At 37.4% G+C, this 12,528-nt stretch overlaps 1 protein-coding gene across 2 annotated transcripts in view; it reads right to left on the reverse strand.

Moving 5' to 3' along the window:
• Positions 1-12,528, reverse strand: part of Tmem131 (transmembrane protein 131) — a 179,820-nt gene that overhangs the window by 114,592 nt on the left and 52,700 nt on the right. For both annotated transcript variants that reach the window (XM_010638092.2, XM_010638091.2), the window contains exon 3: positions 3,084-3,124. In XM_010638092.2, the coding sequence (XP_010636394.1) occupies positions 3,084-3,124 (41 nt within the window). The remainder of the gene's footprint in view (positions 1-3,083; positions 3,125-12,528) is intronic.

Here is a 12,528-nt window from a genome sequence, read left to right on the forward strand (position 1 = left end):
AGGAATAGAGTCCTCACCAGGAAGGAAGTCAGCCAGGATCTTGATCTGATACTTCTCTGCCTCCAGAACTAAGACAAACAAATGTGTGGTATTAAGCCCTCCAGTCTATGGCATTTTGTTATAGCATGCACAGCTAAGATGTGTTTTTGTCCCTAATCCAGTGCCATATGGATACTGCATAATAATTTGATATTAATGTTTATCTAATTCATGGTCCTGGTCATACATATAAAATATGAAGTATGTTGGTTATAAAATATGTCTGCAAATCCTGACATCCTGTCCTTGGCTAGAGAGGTGTCTTCTCCCTTGCCTCTGTCTTGAGCCCTTGCAAAATGAACTTACTGGTTGCCTAACAATGTATGACAGAAGTAACTATACGATTTCCTAGGGTTGGTTATAAAAGGTGATACAATTTCCACTGGTTCACTTTGGGATGAAGATTCACTCCTAGAATCCAGCTACCAGGAGCGACAAAGTCCAAACCAGCCCATATGAAAAGACCACATGTACTGACCCACATATAGGCATTCCAGGTGACAGCCAGCTGAGATCATAGCTAACACACTCGCATCAAAACATGAGTGACCAAGCCTCCAGTCCAAGGTGCTGAGTCATTTTTGTAGGTTTGAAGTTTCAATAGCTGAGACCTCAGATCATCATAAAGCAAAGACAAGCCACCTTTTCTGTGCTCTGCTTGAATTCCTAACTTTATGCCCGAGTCTGGGTTAATATGTCAGCTAGATGATGGGTAAATGAAAACTGAACTGAGAATTTGATTATGCATTGATGGAAATTCTTCACTATACTGAGTATATGTAAAATAATATTTTAAATACTTAAAACTTAGATTTTTGATCAAGGATGAAAACATCATCTTCATTAATGTAAATCAGCCTAGTTCTATAGCTAATTTCCTATCTGTTGGTCTAAAGGATCAAAGAAGAAGCACAAGACAATAGGTGTGCTTTTATCTTTGCTATGTTGGCTCTAGATATGTCAGAGAGTTCTGGAGTTCTTAGATATTCCAATGAAGGAGACAACAGGCTAGACTCACACGGACCTGGAGACAATGTGCCCCAGTACCAAAAATATTGGGCAGCATTTATGCAGGGCAGGTCCCAACAGTGCACATGTACCAGGACAGACAGTGCGAGAGAGAAAAGGGCTCATATTATTGCAGGTATGAGAGAGTGAAAAAGCAAAAGTGGAAATTACTGAATTATTATATCTATGAAAAAGCAAAGTTTTAATTGTCCTACTCATATAAGTATTTGACATCTTTCTCTGAAAATAAAATTCTTTATTGATACAGCCTGCATGAAGAGGAACTGCTTCCCTCTCTTGGACTGCAGTGATGACAGTGAGGTCAGGGCATCTTGTGCTGCCTCCCCTACTTTGATACCTGATTTCATCAGATTACTTATTGATAATTTTTAAAGATAAATTTGTTTAGCTCTCTTTTCAGGAACAGGTATCTCATCAGAATAAAATATACTCCTCAAAACACTCACTGTAAAATGACTGAGTTTTATAGTATGTACAATGGGCCAGCCATCTGAGAACCCACTGACAGCACTGCCCACATTCCAATTGTTACTCAAGGACACTCACGAGAACAGGAGCTGGGGGGTGGCCAGCTGTTCTTGGTGAACAGGAGCGGCAACTACATCAGTATGTTGAGCCCTCTGAGCTCAGCTCCTTTAAATCTACGGCTCCCTAAGGAAGCAATAAGTACAGTCTGGGGTGAACATGAAACAGCTGAGGGCGGGACTGGTTGTCTTCACTTGATCTTAGCCAAAAGGCCGAGAAGCGATGGGACTAGCTGTCTTAAAGACAACTTCTACTCCCCTTCTGCAGCAGGTATTGACTGGATATGGAAAAGGGACAAGGCCAGTTCATCCTGCTTTTATCCTTTTCTCTGAGGGACATGAAAAGGTAAAATTTAGGGATGGCTGGGCATGGTGGCGCCCGCCTGTAATCCCAGCACTTGAGAGACTGAGGCAGGAGGATCGCTATGAGTTCGAGACCAGCCGGGGCTGCATAATGAGTTCCAGGTCAGTCTCAACTACATAGTGAGACCCTGTCTCAAAAAAAACAAACCAAAACAAAACAAAACAAAATTTAGGGATGGGTAGGCATGGCAAGCATTTTGAAATTCACAGCCATTTATGTGTTTTCACAATACCTGAGGTAAAAGAAAGCTGTGGCATCACAGGGAAAGTGGTGCTTATGAGGGACTTCTTTGAATCACAAGAATGAATTCCCCAGATCTGAGCTTCTGCCTGCAGGCAGAACCCTGGGAAATGAGGGCAGCACAAAAGGTAGTGATGACCACAAAAGAAGTCATAGAGATGCTCTTCTTTCAAAGCAAGGGGAGTGTCAGCTCTGAGTAAAAGCCCTCTGTATATAATTGGATCTTCAATGTCTCCTGAAAGCCCCTGTGCTGGAGGCGTGGTCCCCACGAGGAGGTGTTGGGAGCTGTAAGAGGCAGAACCTGGTGGGAAGTCTTAGGTCATTGGAAGCATGCCCTTAAAGGGGTCTGTGGGATCCCAGCCCTGTCATTACTATCTTGGCTCTGTGGTGATAAGGTGAGCAGTTTTGCTCCACCCCATGCTCCTTCCACAGGCCCAAAGCAATGGAGCCAACCTATCATGGACTGAACCATCTAAATCTGTGAGCCAAAATAAACTTCTCTTCATGCATTGATTCTGTCAGGCATTTGCTATAGTAACAGAAGCTGACTATCATAGAGGCATATTACACGACTGCATTACAAGCAAATTCAGATTTAGATGGAGCTGGAGATTTAGCTCAGTGGTTCTGCCACCTGCCTCACAAGCACAAGTTCCCAAGTTCGATCCCCAGTACAAAAAAAAACAAAAAAACAAAAAAAATCAAATTTAGACTTGGTTTTCCATATATAATACTTAGAAATACATGATACAATGCAACTTTAAATTTGCTATTTCCTGCTCACAACAAAACAAAACAAAATCCTAGGGAAGTGAAGGAGAGAACTGCAGGAATCCCCCAAAGAACCTAAAAGTATGTTAATATCTTTTTGAATATGTAAGCCTTACCTTTTCTGTTGATATGAACTGAGTCCAAGTGTTGTCTCAGTCTGTAAAAGGAAAAAAATCATAATGAAAATACAAAAAGCAAAATTTTAATTTTATATATATATATATATGGAATATCCAAAATACTTTATTGTACTTTCAACCTTGATCTAATATACACTTGGATTCTCAGATTAAAACTGATTCCCAAATCATATGAAATGACTGGTCATTACCTAATTTTTGAATTAGGTAATTCAAATGAGAAAGTGATCTGGATCAAGTTTGGAACACACATGGCGATAATACAAGATAATGTGATTTATTTTGACAAATAATACAAATCCTGTAAGAGCATTCTTCATGGTTACTTCTTGTGGAACCATGTGTGCCCCTCACTACCCACCTCTTACCAACTGTGAGCTGTGTGTCATGTCTAAATGATCCTTGCTGTCATGGAGCTTGGCCCACAGCAGGGATGGGAGAGAGTCATCCAAACATGACATTAGTATGTACATATTGAAAAAGGTCTTAAGTGTTGCAAAGGTGCTGTGGAAGGGAATAGATGATGTACTTTAATATGTCACAAGGAAAGCTGACTGGACAGCTAACATTTACACTAAAATCTGAAAGACAGAAAAAGAGTGGTGTAGAAGTGGCATGGGTGCTAATAGAGGAAAAGAACATGTGCAAAGGCCCCTGGTAAAGGAACCAGCTTGGTATGTTCAAGAAATAGACAGCAGATCTACCCAGCTCTCTTGAGAATAAGGTTGGAGGGCTAGGCAGGAGCAAGTCTTGTGTTGTGTCTGGTTAAGAAACCATGATAAGCAGTCTGAATTATACTGTATGCAACAAAAGGGATCTGAAAGAGTAAGAAACAGACTGTGATGTGGCTTAAAGTATTGTTCTGACCACAGTACAGATGATGAATTAAAAAGAAGAAAACAGAAAAAGTAGGATTAGGAGACTACTATTGTAGTTTTAAGAGAAGAAGGGCATGAACATCTTAATGCTGTGTGAGAAAATGCCAGCACTCCAGGGAACACCACCAGTAAACTTATCCAAAGGCAGGATGCTACATTTTTAATTAGAAGAATCACTGGTGCTATGGCATTTCCCCATTATTATACAGAGTCCACCAAAAAAATGCATACACACTTCAGGAAATGTTTTTGTCAACAGATGGTGTTATTCTTGTATAGGGGACCCTAGAAGATGACATATATTGCAAAAAACCCACTACACACTGCTGGTCCTGAGAAAAGAAACTAGAAAATGCATGTGCAGCAAACTTGATGACCAAGGTTATCCAAGCAGCAGTTCACTGTACTAATAAATGTCTGGAAGCTACTGGCCACCACTTTGAGTACCTCTTGTAATTGCAGAGGCCAAGGGTAACTTGTATTAATCTCATGAGGTCTCAATAAAATTAACATTAAAATATTTTATGAGTTTTTCATTTTCTGAAGTGTGTATACATTTGACAGGCTATTGCACAAAGAATGGGAGAAAACATTTGCAAGTCACATGTGTGATAAGAGATTAATATCTACACTCTACAAAGAATACCTACAGTTTGACAAGGAAAACATAATCTGACTCAAAAACAGGTAAAGGCCTTGAATAGACAGCAGTTTCTCCAAAGGAGGCACACAGATGGCCAGAAGGTACACTGAAAGATGCTGAACATCACTAATCAAAAGTGAAATACAAATCAAAATCACCTTATCACTTCATACCTATTAGAATGGTTATTACTTAAAAAAAAACAACCAAAAGTAAATATAGGCAAAGATGTAAAAAAAACTGGAGCTCTTGTACACTGCTGATGGTGATAAAATACAGTGGAGCCACTATGAAAATATATGACAGTTATGCAAAAAATTAAACAGAATTACCATATGATCTAGCAATCCCACTTCTGGGTATACATCCCAAGAGATTGAAAACAGGGACTCAGACAGATATTGTATGAAACTATGTTCACAGCAACATTATTCACAACAGTGAAAGGGTGAACAACCAGAGTCCACTGTGACACCAACGAAATGTTGGTGGAATTATTCAGACTTAAAATGGAATTATTCAGACTTAAAAAAGAAGGAAATTGATGTATATTTCAATGAATGAGCCTTGGTTAATTCTATATTACACTAAGTGGAATAAGCTAGTCATAAAAGGCAAACTCTGAATGATTCCACATAAATGAGCTACAGTAATTAGAAAAGTCAAATTTATAGACAGAAAGTAGAATTGCTGCCAAGGGTAAGGGAGATAGAAGAATAAGGAGTTATTTAACGGGAAAGAGTTTTGGTATGGAAGATTAAAAAGTTCTGGAGCTGGATGACTGTGGTGGTTGTACAACAGTGTGAATGTACTTAATGCTGCTGAACTGTACATTTAACCACAATTTTAAAAAACTAGTAATCAAGACAATGTGGTATGGTCAGATCAATGGAACTGAACAAACTAAGAAACACACACACACACTTGAAAGCCACTATAGAAAAAAAGAGCCTTTATCCATTCTTCTCACCACATATTCAAATTAATTTCAGATAAATCATTTCCATGTATAAAAATTAAAATCATAAAGCAGCAACAAGAAAACAGGCTATCTTTGCAACTTTGAAATCTGATAAAAATTTCATGAATAAAATCTCGCTAGTCATAAAGAGGAAAAAACTAAACTTCATCAAAATTAAAAACATATTCACCAAGATTATGTAATGAACATGAAAAGGAACAAGAAAATATGTGCCAATTCCATATCTGATGAACAAATGGTATCCCGAATAAATATTACTATAAATATAAATAACCTGAAAAAGAAATCCTTAATAAGAACCCAATATTTTACAGTAAGCAATTATACAAATGTTAACTAAGCATATGAAAAAATGCTCAGTGAAAAACTACAAAGAGATACTACACTCCTATTATAATGTCCACACTTAAAGAGTTGGCAAGGATGGAAAGCAACTAGAACTCTCACACTGCTGGTGGGAGTGCATGTAATTTATTTATTTAATTGATTTTAAAAATTTTATTTATTTTTAAATTTTTTAATTTATTTAATTTTTGGTACTGGGGATTGAACTTGGGACCTTGCGCTTGTGAGGCAGGTGGCAGAACCACTGAGCTAAATCCCCGGCCTGGGACTGCATGTAAAACAGAACAACCAGTGCAGAAATTTGGCAATTTCCTACAAAGTTAAATATCCACCTACCATATGACTCAGTCACTCCACTCCTAGGTATTTCCCCAAGAGTAACAAAAACTATGTCCATAAAAAGACTTGTACATAAATGTTCACATTAGCTTTATTTATGGTAACTCAATAGTGACACGAACCAAATTTCCATCAACATATCCATACAATGGAATACTTCTCAACAATAAAAAGAATAAACTATTGACATACACAACCAAAAAGGCTGAATCTCAAAATAAAATCCAAATAATATGGTAAGTGAAAGAAACCAGACCCCAACAAAAGTGCATCCCAGCACAATATAGAGGCTGAGTTTATAGCCAATCTGGACTGCATAGTGAGACCCTGTCAAAACCAAACAAAACCATTCACCATCGAAAGTACATTCTGTATGATCCCATTTTAAAATATAAACTGAGTATGGTGGCTGACCAGTAAGAGGAAGCCTGGGGAAAGAGCATGTGAAGAGGTCACCAGGGGGGTACAAATAGACTTTTGTGGCAATGGATATGTTCCTTATCTTGATCACAGCGATGGTTCCACAGATGTGCAGGTGTGTCAAACTTTTTCAAATTATACACTGAAACATACAATTTATTATGTCACCATATACAATAAAAGGTGATCAAAGAATTCCTGAATACCAGGTCTGTGGTTCCCACATGAGGGTGACAGAAAGGTAACTCAGAAAGTCTATCACCTAGGTGAATGTCCTGGAGCAGGAAAAGAATCACAATGATATTCTGGCCAATTAAACTGCTACTGAATAAGAATCACAAGTGAGGAAGCTGTACTGTGAAAGAAATGAAGGTATCAATGCAAAGAACTGTGGGAATAAGGTCAGAAAAGCAGAAAAAATGTTTTTGAAGTATAAAGCACAAAACAGAAAAATGATCATTTAGCTATAATAATCAAGACTGCAGTATGAATCAAGTGCTGAGAGAAAGGAGATCATATTAGTCACTATTTCATTTCTGAAAAACAAAAGCTTAATTTTATCTTAAATATGTATCTTAAAATTGGGACCCTAGGTCAAGAGGATTTTACACACCCACCCACACCCACACCCATACCCACACACTCTCAACAAAGAAAAAGCCTGAAGAAAGCATAAAATTAATGGAAAACATGTGACAGATGGAAAATAACAAACATACTTTTAGCAAGATTAAATGAGACTTTTTTTTTTGGTACTGGGGATCGAACTCAGGTCCTTGTGCTTGTGAGGCGGGTGGTGGTAAATAAGACTATTTTAAAAAAACAAAGATTGTGTTTAAAAATTAAAACCCAACTACATCCATTTAATTCAAATGTCAAAGAGTAAGCAAAAAAAGGTAGTAAAATGCCTTCAAAAGAATAAAGGCAAGCAAGAGTTACAATGTTAGTAATTGCAATAAGATTTTATATGTAAAAATTTTTATAGTTCAAGTGAAGAGATAAAAATGGGAAAAAGAATACTGCAACTGAAATCTAAGCAGAGTAAGAATAGACAATTCCTTAAAGAAAAATGGTAAAAAAAAAAGTAAATTACATGAAAAAGACTCCTTGAACATAAGGAATTCCCTAGAAGACAATGAAACTTCATGTTTTACCATCTATCTTGACTGGTAGGGCCCTTTGAGGTTAATGGATTCACACCCAGACATAAGGATTTATCAGAAGGACCCGGGAAATACCTTGCCATGTATTTGGTCCTTCTATCAATTATGACATACCTACAGTGTTTCAAAGGAAACGATCAGAGCAACTTGGAATCAGTACTTTTTGACTTGTCTATCTATCAAGATACACAATCAGAGCTGCCCTCTGCCCATGGTTCAGACTTCATGCTTCTGCTGCACTTAAGGACTACAGCCTGAGCTGTGCTCATCACTAGGCTTCAGGTTTCAGACCAGTCTGAGCAGTCTCTCTAAGAAAGCTCCCCCAACTCCATACAGGGATGTGTGGAAGGGAAATGGGCTATTCTTCTATCAAATGACTAGCCTATGCAAAACTGTATGTGTGACATGCTTTAGAAAGCACATAGGACAACATCTGGGCATGGTGGTGTACACCTGTAATCCCAGCACTCAGGAGGCTGAGGTAGGAGGATCGCTGTGAGTTGGAGACCAGCCTGGGCTACATAGTGAGTTCCAGGTCAGTCTCGACTATATAGTGAGACCCTGTCTGGAAAAGGAAAAAAAAAAAAAAAAAAAAAAAGGCATATAAGAATGTTATTCCTAAAGTTCAGTGGCATTCATCTGAGGGCAATTTTGTCTCCCAGAAGGCATTTGGCAATGTCTGAAAGCATTTGCAATTATCAGAAATCAGGGAATTACTTGCACCAAGATGACAGAAATCAGGGATGCTGATAAACACTCTAAAATACTTCCCATACAATGAATTACCTGGTTCAAAATGTAATACAGAAACCCATACTATGTGAATTTTATAGAGATATTAATAATGTAATTTTTATTGATAATTGAAGCTCATTTACAGTTGTAAGAAAAGGCACATTTTACTCAATTTCCCTCTAACATTCTACAAAGACTATGAGATAGTATCACAACCATAATACTAATGTTGATATAGCCCATCTATCTTGCCCAGATTTCCCTAGTTTTACTTGGACACATCTATGTGTATGTGTGGGTACTTAGCTCTACAATTTCAAGTATCAATCACCACAGTCAAGATGGAAAAGAGTTCCAGCACACAAGGAGCCTGTACTGCTCGCCTGTACTGCTTGCCTGTACTGTCCTTTCATAGCAACCCACCTCTGTCCTCCACTTCCATGTCCTGGCAACCATTACTCTACTATTCAGGTCTAAAGTTTTGCAATTTCAAAACTGCTATATAAATGGCATCACACTTATATAACCTTTTGAGACTGGCTCTTTTTGCTTGGGCTAATTCTTTACAGAGTGTCATTCAAATTGTTGTGTGTATCAATAATTCATTTCTTGTTACTGCGAAGTAGTATTCCATAGCATGGATTTACCACAGTCTAATTAATCACCTACTAAAATACATCAAAGTTCTTTGCAATTTTTGGTGATTGCAATTAGAGCTGCTGTGAACATTTATATACAAGTCTTGGTACAAATGTAAATTGTCATTTCTCTAAGACAATGCCCAAGAGTATAATTGCTGGGTCATATGGTAATATGTTTAGTTTTTTAAATATCTGTCAAACTTTTTCCACAGTGGCTATACTACTTCTATAACCACTGGCATGAATGAGCAATCCAGTTCCTCTACGTCCTTTTCTGGATCTGGTGGTGTCACTGTTTTGCATATGTGGAGGTTTAATTTGCATTTGTTGACGATGCTGAACAACTTTTCATGTGTTATGTCCCCTTTAGTGCTTTCATTCTAGAGTGTTACACAGTCTACAAACTAGCTTCTTTGTCAGATGTGGCCTCTAATTATTTTCCTCTAGACTACATTCTGTCCTTATATCCTTTCCACATAGTCTTCCACATAGCATGTTTTAAAAATTAATTAAATTTATTGGTACATTTTAGATATATATAAAGATCACAATCATCATAGGGAATTTATTCCTGATACACGATATATCTTGATTCTTTTGTTCCTCCATTCCCTTATCCTCTCTTCAGTACCTCTTCTCCTTGTTTACAAAACTTTGTTTCCATTTTTTCCTTCTCTTCTCATTTTTTTTCTTTCCCTTCCTCCCTTTCTCTAGCCTCCCTCCCTGGTTCTCCTATCCATTAGAACATTTTTTTCCCCCTATCTCACAATATCTGCTATACATTTTGGTCATCATTTACATTTTCAGTTACTCACATGAGAAAAACAATGTAGTATTTATACACATTTGTCCAATTTATTTCACTTAAGAGCATGGTCTCAAGGTATATCTATTTAGCTAAAAATGTCTCAAGTTTATCTTTCCTATGGCTCCACTGCATAGAAAAACCATCTTCTTTATCTATTCATTGGTTGATGGGTATTTGGGCTGTTTCCAAGATTTAGCTATTACAAACTTGCACAGCACATTTTATATTCATCAATGTTTCCTTTCTGTATTGTATTTGTGTCAGGAACTCTTTGCCCATCCCTGTTTCCTGAAACTTTTCTATGATTTATCTAAAGGTTTTATTATAGTTTTGTTTCATATTTAAGTCTCAGATCCATTTTGAGTAAATTTTTATAGAAAGTATGAAGTTTGTCTATGTATTATTATTTTTTTAGTGTTTTTTGTTTCCAGTTTTAAAGGCTGTTTTTGAAAAGCTATTTAATCTGTTTTAGACTAGTGTCTATTTTTAAATACAGGGCAGGAAACAGGATGAAGGGAGAAGAGTCTAAATAGGGATGAAATGGGGAGCAGACAGCTTATACTTTAAAGTAAAAAACACAAATCCTGTGCTCAAGTAACATTTCTGCCCTTGCTAGCCAAGCAGCCTTGGGAAAAATTTTGACTAAAGCAGCATTTTGACAATTCCAAAGAGCTACAGACAATATTCTCTGATAAGGGTCTTCTGGCATCCCATACATTTCTTTAGTCCAGCCATATAAATAATCAACTATGACTTGATGAGAAATGGCTGCTCTGGGTACAGAATTAGCTGCATATTGTAAAACTGACTATGTAGAATGACAAAACAAAGCTTGTAGAGAACAAATAATAAAAGGAAATAAACCAAACTACTATTTGTATTATATTTGGGCAGTGGGATCCCAAGATAATTCCTTTGCTGTTCCTGTACAGCATGGTTAAGAACTTCTGCTTTACAGTCAAACACTTGGTTTTGAATTCTAGCTTTATCACTTGCTAGTCACTTATCTGGTTAAATTACTTAATCTCTCCATACACAGCTTACCTGCAAAATTACCATCAAACTAATAATTATCTCAAAATTTCTACAAGCATGTATTTCTTTTGTAATAGAAGTACTGCTAGCCTTCGGTGTAAGTCAAAATCCTAGCCCTTCTCCCTTTCTCTCAAGAATAGCAAGCCTATTTCTAAAACAATTTAGAAGTTGGTCATCTGTAGTCCATAAGCCAACTACAGTCCGCCACTGAGTTTTACCATTTTATGCGCATTCCTCATATACTGTCTATAGCTGTTGTTATACTACAAGGAAATATGACTAGTAATGACAGAGACTATTTGCCACAAACCCTAAAATAGTACCTGGCTCTTTACAGAAGAAAGTATGCTAACCTTTGGCTCAGGAGACCAACAGAAGTAATATCACAGAATCTTATTTGTAGAACCATTACATCCTACATATCAAAATTTGTGACCAAGGACAACCCAATGTGAACATGTGAGAAAGAGTAGAAAATGTAATGGTATTGGTGTACTGTAATACCCTTCTGATGCTAACTTTTATCCTGAGTTAGCATCAGAATCTACAGATTAAAGTTCCTTTAATCACAGTTCCCTAGGCCACTTTAAGCCAGCTATAAATCTGGGGGGTTACCATGATCCCCTTACAGAACTCAGGAAAGTGCTGTATTTAACAATTTCAGTTTTATTCTAAAGGATACAGGAAAGAGTACCCTGCAGAGCTTCTGTGTCCTCTGCATGGATGAGGGTACCTTATCCTCCTGGTGCACTGATGTGCTTACCAACCAGGAAGCTCTATCAAGATTTTATTAGGGTATTATTATATAGGTACGTAAAAAGATATTTTTGAAAAAGTGGAAGAAAACTGAATACAGACCAACCAGGTTTTAGGTGTTATTGGTTTTCTGGTTATCTACTGCTGCATAATAAACCTCTCCAAAGTTTAGTTTCTTAAAACAACCAATTTATTGTTATGCCTTGCGTTCTTTGGGGTTGCCTGGGTTTAACTGGCTAGTTCTCACTTGAAGTCACTCCTGTGCCTGCAGGCAGATGTGAGTTCTGGCTGCACTCATCAGAAGGTTCAGATGGGCAGGCTGTCACATGGAGGGAAGGTGGGGCTGGCTGAGAGCTGTGACCTCAGGTGGGACTCCTGACCATAGGTCTATATGTGGCCTTTTCATATATTTTATGTTTGTCAATCATGGTAAATGGGTTTCCAAAAGAAATGTTAAGACTAGGAGAACCAAGAGACCCAAGAGACCCAGGTAGAAGCTTCTAAGCCTCTCATGTTCCAGTGCTAATAGTAACAGAATGTTCTGCCACACTGTATTTGTCAAAATACTATTATTATTAGTAGTAGTAGTATTTTACACAGTATATATTCACTTACTTATCCACAAAGATTTTTTTCAATTCTTTCCAAACCGATTTTTCAGATACAGGCTAATCCT

Source organism: Fukomys damarensis, unplaced genomic scaffold (assembly GCF_012274545.1).
Source record: "Fukomys damarensis isolate Sample0158 unplaced genomic scaffold, DMR_v1.0_HiC HiC_scaffold_9, whole genome shotgun sequence".
Taxonomy (NCBI): domain Eukaryota; kingdom Metazoa; phylum Chordata; class Mammalia; order Rodentia; family Bathyergidae; genus Fukomys; species Fukomys damarensis.